Below are 15,654 nucleotides of genomic sequence, written 5' to 3'. Positions count from 1 at the left end.
AGATGCTATGGGTGCAACACAGTTGTTGATTTGAGGACTTCCCTGGTGGCGCAGTGATTAAGAATCCGCCTGCCAATGCAGGGGACACGGGTTCGATCCCTGGTCCAGGAAAATCCCACATGCCACAGAGCAACTAAGCCCGTGCACCACAACTACTGAGCCTGTGCTCTAGAGCCCGAGAGCCACAACTACTGACCCCACGTGCCACAACTGCTGAAGCCCTCGCACCTATAGCCCATGCTCTGCAACAAGGAGAAGCCACTGCAATGAGAAACCCGCGCACCACAGCGAAGAGTAACCCCTGCTCGCTGCAACTAGAGAAAGCCTGCACGCGGCAGCGAAGACCCAGTGCAGCCAGAAATAAATAAATAAAATAAATAAATTTAAAAAAATTTTAAGAAAAAAACAATTGTTGATTTGATTATGGACAGTTGGTTGTTTCCAGTTTTCCACTATTTAAAAAACCTACATAGGTGAACATTCTAATTCATCTTTGCACACTTGTTTGAAGTCTTTTTTATGTTTTTATTTATTTTTATTTATTTATTTTTTGGTTGCGCTGGGTGGGATCTTAGTTCCCCGACCAGGGATCGAACCCATGCCCCCTGCATTGGAGGCGTGGAGTCTTAACCGCTGGACCGCCAGTCTTTTTTATTTTTATTAAAAAAAATTTTTTTTAACTTTTTTTTTAGATTTATTTTTATTTATTTATTTAGGCTCTGCCGGGTCTTAGTTGCAGCATGCGAATTCTTAGTTGCGGCATGCATGCGGACTTCTTAGTTCCCCAACCAGGGTTCGAACCCTGGGCCCCCTGCATTGGGAGGGCAGAGTCTTACCCACTGGACCACCGGGGAAGCCCCCTGAAGTCTTTTTTAAAAAATAAATTCCTTGGAGTAAAATTACTGTGTTAAAAATATTTCTAACTTAAGTTTTAGTAACGTTTGTCAGTTTTTTTTCTGCACAGTGCTGTATTTCCTGTTTTAGTACCATGAAGTTTCTGTAATTGTAAAATGAAAAATATTGTAAAGGATTTACAATTGCTACTGTTTTAGCCTGTAATTTAGGGAATTTTATTGACTTGAGAAAGCGTGGTGTGAAGTGTTCTTGGTAAACTCCTGTCTTACCAGAGATCCATGCAGAGACCTGGGGCTTTACGCCACGACGTTTCCCAGGTGCTTGTTCTATGTCCAGCACTTTGAAGAAGCCATGTAATTTGTTGGTATCTGGATAGTTTAAGCAGGGATTCTTGGCTGGGCCAGTGGAAACCCGTGACCCTCACAGGAACATGGATCTCATTTTCCCTGTTAAGGGCATCCAGCCCTCCGGGATGTGGGAGCCCACTCGCGTTTCAGATAGCTTTGATGCAGATGACTTGCCAAAGTTCTTTGCTTCCCGTGAGTAATGAGAGTTTTATGTGTGCCATGATGGATGTGCTTGGAATTGCATTAGAACCAAAAGTTGTCATTAGCAAGTTTGGTCTTTTGCCCAAGAGTTTGGACTTGGTTCAGTCTTTGAGACTAGGGATCTGGGACTTTCTTGTTTTGCTTTATTTGTGTTCTTCTCCTCCTCTTTCCACGATGGAGCCGAGGTGACTCAGAGTTCCTGTGCAGGGGTCTGGATGTTCTGGCCCTCACTGTTTGTCAGCCTCTGCCCGTGTCCGCATTTCCTTGCATTTGTGTTGAAGCGCACGTGCTCCCCAGGAGCCGTGCTTTTGCCTGCCTCCCGTGCCCTCCTGTGGCTCTGCCATCTCTTTGGTTGCCCGTCACTTCCTTTCTTCCGTGCAGCCCGCCTTCAGCTCAAGCCTGCCTTCTTGGGAGCCTCTGGCCTCAGAAGCCCTGAACGTCCGTGTGCCCTGGTGGATAGGCAGCCTGTCGCACACTGGTTACTTCTTGACTTCTGTTGCTGTCACTCGCCTGTGAAGCCTTTTGGGCAAGTTAGGCGTCCTCTTTGCCCCATACTTTACCTGCCCAGTGCCTGTCGTAACAGTGGCCAAATAAATGTAGAAATCTGGGTTGCAATCATCAGCTAAGGCGAGAACAGGTACTGTGTCCCGAGATAAAAACGTTAAGTTGTGAGACTTGCTGATTACTCACATATACCTGCCATGTAATTTGAGATTGGGTTGGTTTAAGATATAGGGAAGGTGACCAAAAATGGAACATGAAAGTGGGGTTTGCCTAACAGGCTGCCATTAAAATGAATAACAGATGAAATGCTCTTGTCCTGACCACACTCCTAGTGACCACACTCACTTTTTCTTGGATAACTGGGCACATCCCCAGGTGGGTACTCAGCCAGCATTCTAACGGCTGTAACCACAGAGCGCGTGGTGATTTAAGTCGGCTTCCTCGGCCACAGGCGTTCTTGCGAGCCCTCGTGGACCACACTGGCGACGGCGCGGAGAAGCGACGGCTGCAGGAGCTGTGCAGCAGGCAGGGGGCGGCCGACTACAACCGCTTCGTCAGAGACTCCCGTGCCTGCCTTTCAGACCTCCTGCTGGCCTTTCCGTCCTGCCAGCCTCCGCTCAGCCTCCTGCTTGGTGAGTGGATGCTGTCACAGTCACCCCAGCCCCGGGGGGCAGCCTCTCCATGGTAAGAGCACCTTTGAGTTCTCTGCAGGCCTGTGGGAGTGCATCTCGATCACTGTGATCAGTAAGTAAGCGTCTTACAGCTGCTCTTCACGCTGCCTTGACAGCTGAACTGCCTTCTTGAAATCGAAGAATCTCTCTTCCAAGCTTAAATTTTTATTTTTTAATTTTTCTTTCCTACCACTGTCACTGTCATTTGCTCTCTTAATATAGCCAGCCTTAATTCTCTTAGCCAAATTTTATCTAAAAATGAGGTTGCCAAGAAAAGGATCTTTTTCAAAGATAGTGATAATTGATGGAGTCTGGTGAAGCGTGTGCTCTGTGTGCAGCATACAGAAATGTTCCCACCTGGGCAGGTCCACCAGTACAAACAAGTGGCCTTACTCACGGTGCCCCGGGGCATTAGCCTTGGGAGAGACAAAACATCCAGATGTAAAAAGATCATATGCTGTTTTTTTTGCCCAGATTGTGTCTTCTGGTCCTCATACTCCAACGGAAGAGAGTTTAAGATCTTCCCTGAGGAGCTGGCCTCAGGAATTGGAGACGTTTACTAGGGACAGTGACTATAAGAATCTTACAGGATTTTAAAACCCTTGTTACTTTCCTATGCTTGTGCTTTTGTCGTCTCCTCTCTGTTTTCCTTGGTGATAAATAGTAAAATGTTTAAAATTTGCATTTGTGTTTGGTGACAGGAAAACATGTACTTTTTACCCAAGGTCCCTTTTGATGCCGAGTACGGTTAAGGACACTCCGCTTTACAAGTCAGGCCCTGCCCCTTTCCCTTTTTATTTCTTAGTATTCTCTTTCCTCCTCCTCAGAGTGGTGAGGCTGCCCTTCCTGCGTTCCTGTGCGAATGAACACTCTTACCCCTCCTCAGTTGAGTCTTTTGAGCTAATAGAGGTGTTGGGATAACAACCAGAACACCCATTAGGGAAGTTATAAGAAGTCTTGTAAAGCTGTTAATCATGGAAAAATTGTTCCAATTCTTTTTATAGATTTTCTGTTACCTTTTTAAGCTTATATGTATCATTTATTATATAGTTATGTAAAAACATTAAAGGCATTGAGACATAAAAGTTTTAATTATTTTCTCATTTCTGTAAGAAAACTTAATATAACTGAAGTATTAAGGTGAGCCCTCTATTAAACCTTATCCTATTACAACTGTCAGACATTTCAGAAAGGTCTTTCTAAATTTTTGCTAAATAGCTATCAAAAATATAACATACGGAGCACAAAAAATTATCAGGGTTTGATAGTGGACAATCAGATATTCAAATACTGACTTCTTAATCTCTTTTAAAAGAGTACCTGTGTATCTTAAAACCACTAGGTTTCTGGATAACTTGACTGAAAAATGTCCACCATTACACTCCTGTTTTTTTGTTATTATCATATAAATATTATGAAGGAAGAATATTTCAAGCCTAAGTATTTTCCATAGTCCTTAATCTTTTTTGGGTCATGATCTTTTTTCAAATTTGGAAACTCTGGACACACCCCAGAAAATAGTGTAATTGGTTCCTTGACTCTGAGGTCCATTCATGGACCCTACTCTTACTGCCCTTTGATGTTTAAAAAAAAAAAAAAAAAAAAAACAGCTTTTAGGTAGAAATACTGAGTTCAGATTGGGGAAATGTGATATGTCTGGTCTTTAAGAATTGGAAAATAGTATTTAGTGATATTTTACTTAGACACAGTGAATTTATGTGTGCTCTAAAATACGATTTAGAATTAAAACAAGTTATTTAGAAATTCTAAATAAGAAAATAGGAATCAAATTCAGATCTTTACATATAATTTACATATATACATATAATTTATTTTCAGTAGGAATGAATTAATAATTGCTTATTTTAATTTTTTTCTAGAACATCTTCCTAAGCTCCAACCCAGACCATATTCATGTGCAAGGTACTGACGTTTATTAACATAATACTTAGCTTCTTTCTCCTAAAATGTAATGAAACTCTGACTTCCAAATGCTTAGTAGCTACAAATCCATTTACTGAAAACTTAGCAGATTTGTGCAGGACAGTAGCAGGCGTGATGCGGAGTGAAGAAGAGCAGGCTTGGACTGTGTCCTCCTGGAGTTCATAGGGTGTGGCTCCCGTGGTCCAGAGCCGTGTCCCCACTGAGCGAGTCTGCAGGTCCTTCACCTGTGGCCTTTACTGGTGTGCCCGGCCACCTTCCCTGGGTGGACGTAGGGAAGAGGGAGGAAAGCTGGTATAAATCTCATTCAGTCTTGGCGGCAAACAGGTAACCAGAAACTGTCCTGAATGACATCGCAAAACTAGGTCGGGGTGGGGGGGGCTTTGAAGTAAGCAGCAGAACTGTTTTCTGAAGAGGAAGAAGGTAGGTTTAGAGCCCATTAGGAAATACCCTCATGCAGTAAAAAAGGCCTAGCTTGGCCTGTATGTGTTAGTCCTGAGGCGGAGTTTACAAACTTATCTGTGTCTTTGCAGCTCGAGTCTGTTTCACCCAGGGAAGCTTCATTTCATTTTTAACATCGTGGAGTTTGGGTCTGACACCACGGCGGTGGCTCTGCGGAAGGGCGTGTGCACGGGCTGGCTGGCCACGTTGGTTGAATCGGTTCTTCAGCCGAACACACGTGCCTCCCGGGCAGACGGCGAGAAGGCCCTGGCGCCCGAGGTACTAGGAGTGGGCAGTTTGGGTATCATTAGAAGTGTGCTCTTTGCCCGATTAGAAAAAACAATGTAGGGTCCCCTGCATTGTCCATTCCCCTCAAATTATTCAAAGGAAAATTTATGCCCTACTTAAATTTTAATATCTCCTGGAAAGTCAGGAGAACATTACTTTCATTCAGTGTAGTCCATGTGTTTCCTAAATGTGTAAAGCATGAATGTTGTATAATGCATACGCTCTTTGCTTCTTGCTTGTCACATTCATAAAGGAGAAGACCTTGCATCAGTGTTCTTGGTAGCTTGGCACAGGAGGAGTCAAGTGCGCGGTGAAGGCTGGCAATGAGGAAGAGCCTCATTTTGTGCTCAGTCGGTGTCCTGTGCCCCAAAGGAGTCATCTTAAAGTGGCAGCTGACAACCAGAGATTAATTTTACATCCTTCAGTTTGGGGTAGGATTTTACCCTGCCCGTTTCTTCCCCTTTTGTTGGAGCCGTGGTGTTATTTTATATTTTGATCCACACTTGGCAAAATCTCACTCGAGACCGTACGCAGAGGGAGCAATTACCTTCTCCCTCCTCACCGACGAGGATGGTTGAAATTTAAAAGAAATTTCAGTCTTTGTCATGAAGTCTTCTCCATGGTATTGAAGAATGAACATGTCAGTTGTAATGTTATCTTATTACTGGTTTGGTTGCTGTAAGTTACTGAAGTTAAAACGTTGACAGCACTTAGGGGGATTTAAGACTTCTGATACACACTTGAGTGAGCTTAAGGGAAGACTAGGGCTTAAAATTGCCCTTTAACTTGGTATTTTCCCAATCTGCTGCCTGGAGCAGGTTCTTTACCGTGTGTGTCCCTCATATCAACAAAATACTGAGAACATGAGAAACTTCTTTTTTGTAAAGAAATATTGTAGTGCTGACATGAAAGTATTGTGTCACTTCATGATCTCATAAAAATAGCAGATGATCTCCAGAACGCTAAAAAAAAAAAAAAAAAGTATATTGATGCTGTATTACAGACACCTTTGCGTGCCTTTCACATATTCTTTCTTTCCTCCCTCCTGCCCTTTTCTTCTTCTTTCCACATTTTAACAGACCTTTGTTGACTACCCAGTGTTGAGGCACTAGAGGTACATATAGAAAGGATATAATTTAAAGCTACTTAAATTTCGCTGTGCCGTGTAGCACCATATTTTATTCAGGATCCGTCCACCGCATGCCCTCCCCCGATTGGTAGATAGTACTGTTGTTCACAGATGCCCCTGCCCCCTGAGGAAGAGTAGACTTTCCCTCCCATTCATGTGTAGCCTGGCCATGTGACCAGCCTTGGCCAGTGAAAGGTGAGCAGACAGGATCATGCCACATCTCAGCAGGCTCTCTGAACCTGATTAGGATGCTGTGGCTTGCCTCTCTTGCTCTTTCGCTCTGACATCGGATGGAATGATTCAGGTCAGGGATGCTCCTTGGGTTTGGATCCAAGTGAAGGAAATCATGGTGCAGAGCTGCAGCCGTTGAGCAGAGCCAGAAGTAAGCGTTTGCTGTTGTAAGCCATCGGAGATTTACAGCAGGAGCTGACTAGTGTTCTGGTCTCTTTGCCATCCCTGGAACATAGGAAGTGTGGTCTCTTTAGCAGTTTCCTGCCATACCCATCCTATCCTGTTTTCTTTTGCTTCCTGGGACTTATCATTACCTGTCATTCTATAAATATATGTTTGTTTATTGTCTTTTCCACCCACTAGAATATAAGTCCCATGAAGACAGATTTGGTTTTGCTCATTTCTCTGTCCTAGTGTTTGTCATATTGAGTACCTTCAATAACATTGTTCAGTGGATGAATCAAGTGAATAAGGCTAATATAATATTAATTACAGTTTCACTCCAGAATGAGAACAATCAGTTGATATAGCTCTGCCAGTTCTCCGTTTAAAAAGTACTGTGTTCATCCTGTTGATGAACTTCAGACAATTTTCCTTGAATTAAAGGTTAAACTATGTACAATTATACCAGTAGGGAATGGAGGGAAGATTCCTGTCACTCTTAACTGTTATTATCACTCTGTGTAACTAAAGCATATGGCAAACTGAAACTGAAAGATGAATATATTTACAAATTGATTCCCTTAAGTATCCCTGGCACATGATTTAGAAGAAAACCCTTTTGAAATTATAGCAAAAAGATTTTGTTTATCTATATATCACTTATTCTAGTTTTGCAACAAACACAGGTAACATGGGACCTAGAGTAGCAAATGTAGCAGTGCTCTAGTATCTTTGGGGCAGCCCCTTAATTTCTCTTCCGCTTGCCTAATTTTCACTTAAAACCTTCACCCCATCTTGATGTTAATCTTCATTGCCCCTTTATGTCCTAACATGAAGAAGAATGTCTTCATTTTTTTGTGCATTTCTTCATGACACCTGTAATGGGTTGCCTACTAGGAAGCAGATCTTTTTCTTGGGCCTAGAAAAACAACTCAATTATTATTTATTCAGTGTTCTACCTCAGAAATATCATGCCTGTCATTTTTAAAATACCTTTGATTTGGATAGAAAAGAAAAATTTACAAGACAGACTTGTTTATTTCTCTGTACTGACAAATGTGTTTGTGGTTTCAGTAAGATTTAATGCTGCAATTTAATTTTATGATGCTTCTTTGAGGGGAAGTTGCACTTTCTGATTTCTTTAGCAGGCATCACCTTGGTTATATGCTTTTGTCTGGTTTTTTTCCCGAACTTATGAGCATTGGTTTAATATTTCAGATATCCATATCTCCTCGGGCAACAAATTTTTTCCATTTACCAAATGACCCCTCAGTCCCCATCATAATGGTGGGTCCAGGAACCGGCATAGCACCTTTCATTGGCTTCCTGCAACATAGGTATGTGTTTTCTTTGGCTGGTGAGAAAATGTGTCCCTTGTGGTCCTGGGTGGAAGTATGTAATAGAGAGCTTTTTTGTTTTTCAGTGGTTTTGAGGATATTGGACTTTGTAAAATTTTTATTTTAAAATATTATTATCAAATATATGATAGCATAGCATAATTTGTCACCATGGGAAAAGTAAATATATCTTCTAGAAATTGTGCTTTGTACTGGAACTTCCATTTTTACTCTAGTACATTCTTTTTCTTTTTCTCCTGCTGAACCATAGTTTATAGTGCATGTATTTGGGGACAAATTTCAAGCACACCTTTATGCTGTGGTGATGTGCAGCTGTCCCATCTATTCCTTAGCTAGATAAAATTGGTAGTCACAAAGATCCAAGTGCACCAGCAGTTTCAAAGTTAAACCCTTAACATCAGTAATTTTCAACAGAATGATATTAATACATGTATCTTTGTATCAGAACACAACTATTTTTTATAAAATAAATAAAATTGTGCTTCTCTCCCTGTTTGTGAAATAACAACTCTTAGGTAATGTTCCCCAGATAGTGGAGTAATATTCTTTGTACAAAGTCTTTTTGTTGTTTTCTTTTCTTTTCTTTTTTTCTTAAGAAATCAAAAAAGTAGGGCGTGTCCATCATTTCTGAAACATTTCACAGCAGACCATTCTACCTTTTAAAGCCTGGTGCCGGGACTTCCCTGGTGGCGCAGTGGTTGAGGGTCCACCTGCCAATGCATGGGACACGGGCTCGATCCCTGGTCTGGGAGGATCCCACATGCTGTGGAGCAGCTGGGCCCGTGTGCCGCGGCTGCTGAGCCTGTGCTCTAGAGCCTGCAAGCCACAACTGCTAGGCCCGTGCGCCACAACTGCTGAGGCCCGTGCACCTAGAGCCCATGCATGCTCTGCAACAGGAGAGGCCGCTGCAATGAGAGGCCCATACACCGTGGCGAAGAGGGGCCCCCGCTCGCCACAACTGGAGAGGGCCCGCGCGCAACGGTGAAGACTCAACGCAGCCAAAAATAAAGAAAATGAATGAATTTATTAAAAAAAAAAAAATCCCAGTGCCACTTTTCTATTATGTTAATTGAGAGTTAATTTTTATTCATAAAATTGTTATGAATATTTAATGTAGAAATTAGTCTGGGTTTCACAATGTGATAATTTGAATTATCCTCACTACAGAGATGTCATGTAAAGCTCATAGATGTCTGCAGTTCGTAGGTAAGCTTACTTTTTGTAGTGTCTGCTGGAGTGGCCCAGGTACCCTGCGGGTAGTGAAATGTTAATTCAGTACATGGACTTTGAGTGACTGCGAAGGTGGATTTTACAGGCCTATCTGGAGAGGTAAAAGGAAAAAGAAAGATTGCTTTTACCTATTCTTTATATCAAACATCTCAACTTTCTTTTTTACTTAGAGAGAAACTGCAAGAACATCACCCAGATGGACACTTTGGAGCAATGTGGTTGTTTTTTGGCTGCAGACATAAGGATAGGGATTATTTATTCAGGTACTTCACAATTCTAGCATTGTAAGACTCAGCCATGCCGTACAATGCTAATTTCAGACTTTTTCAACTTTAAATTACAAACCTTCCAGTGACCTATTAGATATTGTATTTCAGAGAGGAGCTCAGACATTTCCTTAAGTGTGGAATTCTCACTCACTTGAAAGTTTCCTTCTCAAGAGATGCTCCTGTGGGGGAGGAAGAAGCCCCAGCAAAGTATGTGCAAGACAGCCTCCAGCGTCACAGCAAGCAGGTGGCAAAGGTCCTTCTTCAGGAGAATGGTCATGTTTACGTGTGTGGGTAAGTGGCCATCATGCTCAAGTGCCGGGGAGGGGAGGGCAGTCAGTAATGTTTATTAAAGAGACCAGGGACCGATTGGTTAATGATCTGGACATGTATGGATGAGAGATTGGATTCTTAAATACAGGAATAGAAATACAAGCTCTAAAATGATTTTTAACATACACTTAATAGCCAAGAAGTTGGCCAGCGTGGCCCCACCCCACCAAAAAAAGAAAATTAACTCATGCATTGGGGAATGCTTTGTGCTGTTTTAAATACGTTTTTAGCCTCTTAACGTTACATTCTGTCTCAGGATTGATTTTGTTGTATCAGTAAATAGTGAATATGTGATTTGTGCAGTTGACCTAGCCAAGGAAAACAGCTTTGGTTTTGACTCTGAGAATGTGGGTCTAGGATCCTTTTTCTTTAAGGCATAATTTATGATGTCAAAGTTGACATAAGCCAGGAGTCATTCTTATGTTTCATCTACTTTTTGATATAAGATCCATTATAGAAACCCAAGATTGCCATAGACAATAAAAATTTTAGGAACTTAGCTACTTGTTTTAATGGAACTCAAAAATGTTTACCAGTTAAAAAGGAGTTTTGAAAGAAGAAATTACTCTTTTTTTATCCTAACACATCCCTGGCATTTAAAACATTCCGTAAGTCATCAGGTCAGGTTTTTTTGTTTGTTTGTTTGTTTTAAACTATGATACAGAGAAAGAACTACTGGTATAGTGACGTAGAATACATATAAATATAATTGAAAAGGTTCATAAAACAAAACTTCCTTTTTCTACTTACTTTTTATGACACATTCTGATAACTTATATTTCGTTTGTTCTATCATTTTACAAAAATCTGACTTTGGCTACAAAGTTGATTTCATGACCCATTAACGACTCCTCAGCTAGAAAACGCTGCTCTAGGTCAGAAAGGGCAGAGCTTCTGGACTCTGTGTTGGTTTACATTTTCATTTACTTTTAGTGAAGCATTTGATCTTTCTTTTGTTTGCAGAGGACAGTGCTGTCAGTGTCAGATATAGGTTGAAGGCTTAGATGCAGCTCTAATAATGGAGGTGAAGTCCATTGTGCAAACAGAAGTACAAATATATGAGTAACTGGTAATTGAGAACTTGGAGGGGTTCTTAAACATCTTAAAAAACTCCTAAAACAGTAACCCAGAAATAACTGCACCGTCACTGGTGCTTCATTTTTCACATCCGTGAAGTGAAGCTGATAGCGTTCATAGCTGGTCAGAGGTGAGGGCTCAGAGTGACACCCCACGGCACTCTAACATGGACCGAACACAGGAGACTGAGAAGAACAGCCACTGAGGAAGGAGCGAACTTGTCCCTAAGTCCAGGGGACACTGACTCAAAGGGGAGCCTTTGCTGCTGATAGTCAAGTGGGAAGCAGAGGGGCCGGTAGGTTTGGCAGCTGCAGCCGCGGGACATGGGGAAGGGCCGTCGGGATAGAAGTGATCTCAGAGTACTTGAGGGGAGAGCATGACAGCCGTTAAAACTTTCTCAGGAAATTTTACTGTGAGGGGCAGGGCAAGTTCAATTCCTGAGACGTTAGAGTCCTGTCAGACACTTTCATTCAATAAACATTCGAGTGCCTACTAAGTATTTGGCACTGTGCAGATGTCGAGAGAGAAATGGTAAATGAGATGCACTCCTATCCCAAGCCACCTGCTCCCTGTGGGAAAGCCAGGTCAGCAGATGCTCACGGTATACCGGGTGCTGTGCAGGGGCCACAGGAGCGCACAGGAGGGGCCCCTTGCCCGACCTGTAAATGAAAGAGCTGGGACGTGGAAACACACTTAATAGAGGGCCAGCCCTTGGCAAGTTCTCAGTAAACGTGTCTGTTAATAACTCATCGTGTGCACGCGTGCATATGAAGGCTTAGACATGTCCGGGAGCTTGTTGCCCTCAGGAATGCCTTGAGAATAGAGGAAGACAGGTGAGGAGGGGCCCGATTGTGAGGTCCTCAGACATTTAAAGATTTCGGCTGCTCCCAGAGCACGGACGCCTTTGAAGTGTTTAAAGCTGTGAATGGGGTGGTCAGCATTGCATGTGACAGTGGTCCTGGGCGGAGGCCTGTCCCTGGGGGAGCAGTAGGTGCCTGGAGACTGAGGGACACTTTCCAGAGAAATGGAGGGAGGACTAAGGTGTAGTGACAGAGTCTCAGCAGTGAGATTTGTGAATTAAGGAGGATTTGGTAAAAATCACTGTTTCTTAAACAGTAATACCGTTATTCTTTTTTTTAGAGATGCTAAGAATATGGCCAAGGATGTAAATGATGTCCTTGTGGAGATAATAAGCAAAGAGGTTGGAGTTGAAAAACTAGAAGCAATGAAAACATTGGCTACTTTAAAAGAAGAAAAACGGTATCTTCAGGATATTTGGTGAAAAAATTGGAAAATAAAGGAAGAGAATTAAGCTTTTTGGCTGAAAGTACTAAAAGACAACTTTACTGAAGCTTGAGACTTCCGATTTTTAAAATTAAAAATTTTTTTGACCATTTCTTGGAGGATGTCGGGGGGTGGCATGGGGAGTGGACCTTTTCACAGTGTAGGAAGCTTTCAATTCAGGTTCCCATATCTGCCCCCCCAACCCTCCCCAAACCGCCCTGAGCTGAAAAAGGCAGCCCGCACTCCCGCCAGCACCTCCCGGGGCGCCTCTCCCTCCGGGAGAGCTTCTGTAGGGACTGCGACCAGATCACAGGGCATCTCTAGCAGTACATGTGAAGGCTTCTCAGTACGGGATATGGGCACGAGCATCACCTGGGTAGATAGTTAAATCTTGTGAGCTAGTCACCGTTTCTTTTTAAATAATCTAAAAATAATTTATATTCTTATGTAAAATATACGATAAAAATATTCATATTAGCGCATTAAAATTACATATGCATAGCGTATCTGATTATATAATTTTATCAAATTTTTTTTATTACCAAAACTATATTTCTGATAAAAAATATTTTAAGGTAATGCTTATAGGGATTTTTTTTATGCTAGAAATCTGAAATATATTTTGAAATTCCACTCTGGCATGTGATTTATTTACCACAATTACTTCTTTTTAATATCACAGTGTCAGAATTTAGGGAATTTGCATTCACTTTACAGATGCGAGCAAATGCATATTTAAGTAAAGCTACACCCTTTTCTCCTCCTCTGTCCAGCCCCCAGCCCACCCCCATTCCCCACCTTTTCATTTCTGCTCCTTTTGGCATATTTTTTAGTTTTTCCACATAATCTATTTTACCTTCATGATATCACACAAGATGTAACCTGGGCTTAAAATACCTACTTAATATCCTTGTATTTTTAAAATTGCTACTATTGTCTGCATATTTTATGTCTTCCAAATTCATATATTCAAATCCTGACTCCAGTGTGATGGTGGTGGGAGCTGGGGCCTTTGCGGAATGGTTAGGTCATGACGCTGGAGCCCTCAGGAATGGGGTCAGCGCCCTTGTTACACGAGGCCCCGCAGAGCTCCCCGCTCCTTCCCCCTGTGAGGACATCGTGGAAGTCGGTTGTCTGCAACCCTGAGGCCTTCACCAGGACCCGACAACACTGGCACCTGGTCTTTCCAGCTTCCAGAACTGTGAGAAATTCTATTGTCTGTTAGCCACCTGGTGGTATTTTGTTACAGCAGCTCGAATGGACTAAGACAATTCCCGGTGACATGTTCTCTTTTAAGATTTTGTCAGAATGGAAATCAAAATGTAAAAGGGGTATGAAAACTTTTCTCCTACTCTCAGGTATATATTGTTTTTTTTATGAAAGAGATTGGCATTTAAAAAACAAATCTTCACCTGTCACAGGTTTCTGGTCATTTTGAAAAATGAAGATCTGAAGGAAATATTATATAATCTTAAGATTTGTTAAGGCTTCATGGCTGTTTATTATAATCTCTAATCTCATATATTTTACAATAGAAATATTTCCAAAAAAACAAAAGGCATAAGAAAACATAGCAAGCAGAATTATATGCATATGTTATATATATATCAACCAAAATAGACTCAAGGTGAAAACAGGAAAGGGGACAAAGAACAATATTCCTTATTGATAACTAACAAGAATATATGACAATTAAGAACTTGTGTCCATCTTTTTGAATTATGGTTTTCTCAGGGTATATGCCCAGTAGTGGGATTGCTGGGTTGTATGGTAGTTCTGTTTTTAGTTTTTTAAGGAACCTCCATACCGTTCTCCATAGTGGCTGTATCAATTTACATTCCCACCAACAGTGCAAGAGGGTTCCCTTTCTCCACACCCTCTCCAGCATTTATTGTTTGTAGATATTTTGATGATAGCCGTTCTGACCAGGGTGAGGTGATACCTCATTGTAGTTTTGATTTTCATTTCTCTAATGATTAGTGATGTTGAGCATCCTTTCATGTGCCTCTCTGCCATCTGTATGTCTTCTTTGGAGAAATGTCTATTTAGGTCGTCTGCCCATTTTTGGATTGGGTTGTTTGTTTTTTAATATTGAGCTGCATGAGCTGCTTGTATATTTTGGAGATTAATTCTTTGTCAGCTGCTTCATTTGCAAATATTTTCTTCCATTCTGAGGGTTGTCTTCTCGTCTTGTTTATGGTTTCCTTTGCTATGCAAAAGCTTTTAAGTTTCATTAGGTCCCATTTGTTTATTTTTGTTTATATTTTCATTACTCTAGGAGGTGTGTCAATAAAAGATCTCCCCACCAGTGTTCATTGCAGCACTGTTTACAATAGCCAGGTCATGGAAGCAACCCAAATGTCCATCAACAGATGAATGGATAAAGAAGATGTGGTACATATATACAGTGGAATATTACTCAGCTATAAAAAGGAATGAAATTGGGTCATTTGTAGAGATATGGATGGACCTAGAGTCTGTCATACAGAGTGAAGCAAGTCAGAAAGAAAAAAACAAATATTGTATATTAACGCATGTATGTGGAATCTAGAAAAATAGTACAGGCGAACCTATTTCCAGGGCAGGAATAGGGATGCAGATGTAGAGAACGGAAGTGTGGACACGGGGAAAGGGGAGGGTGGGATGAATTGGGAAATTAGATTTGACATAAATACACTACCATGTGTAAAACAGATAGCTAGTGGGAACATGCGGTATAGAACAGAGAGCTCAGCTTGGTGCTCTGTGATGACCTAGAGGGGCAGGATGGGAGGGAGGTCCAAGAGGGAGGGGATATATGTATACATACAGCCGATTCACTTCCTTGTACAGCAGAAACTAATACAACATTGTAAAGCAGCTATACTCCAATAAAAAAAAGTTTTGTCCGTATTGTTGTTTGTCCATGCGTGACCCCAAAACTGATAGGTCCCTAAAGACAGACTGAGGAGTGTCTGTAGTGGCCCCAGAACCTGACCCGAGCCATCTGATTTATGCACAACATCCGGGTGATTTCTGTTAGTCGTTAGATCCCAATTTCAGGTGAGTATTGATCAGCTGTTGCCTCACAGTGTGCCAGCAAGTGATGGTGAAACTAGATCCCAGGCCAGGTTCTGCCGCACATGCAGGTATTTAATAGTTTACTAGCAGTCAGGCATAAAACATCTTACAGCCTGTCATGTAAGCTTAACGAAGTTCCAGCCCTGTCTCTCTAGCTGGGCCAGCTACATCTTGCATAAAAAGTTTCACATCTTCTGTCAGTTTATTCAAGGTGGTTGTGACTACTCCAGGAGCAGGGTTTTGTTTCTCCTAGCAGCATTGTGAGCTACCCTCCAA

At 41.8% G+C, this 15,654-nt stretch overlaps 1 protein-coding gene across 1 annotated transcript in view; it reads left to right on the top strand.

Moving 5' to 3' along the window:
- Window positions 1–15,210, top strand: part of MTRR (5-methyltetrahydrofolate-homocysteine methyltransferase reductase) — a 29,869-nt gene extending 14,659 nt beyond the window's left edge. The window contains exons 10-16 of the mRNA XM_004274495.4: window positions 2,359–2,539; window positions 4,459–4,501; window positions 5,053–5,239; window positions 7,989–8,107; window positions 9,529–9,621; window positions 9,736–9,918; window positions 12,175–15,210. Coding sequence (XP_004274543.2) covers window positions 2,359–2,539; window positions 4,459–4,501; window positions 5,053–5,239; window positions 7,989–8,107; window positions 9,529–9,621; window positions 9,736–9,918; window positions 12,175–12,316 — 948 coding nt within the window. The 3' untranslated portion in view covers window positions 12,317–15,210. The remainder of the gene's footprint in view (window positions 1–2,358; window positions 2,540–4,458; window positions 4,502–5,052; window positions 5,240–7,988; window positions 8,108–9,528; window positions 9,622–9,735; window positions 9,919–12,174) is intronic.
- The last annotated feature ends 444 nt before the right edge of the window (window positions 15,211–15,654 follow it).

The sequence above is a fragment of the Orcinus orca genome, chromosome 3, assembly GCF_937001465.1.
Source record: "Orcinus orca chromosome 3, mOrcOrc1.1, whole genome shotgun sequence".
NCBI lineage: Eukaryota > Metazoa > Chordata > Mammalia > Artiodactyla > Delphinidae > Orcinus > Orcinus orca.
Note: the sequence above shows the minus strand (reverse complement) of the source record. Positions and strands in the feature narration are given on the sequence as shown.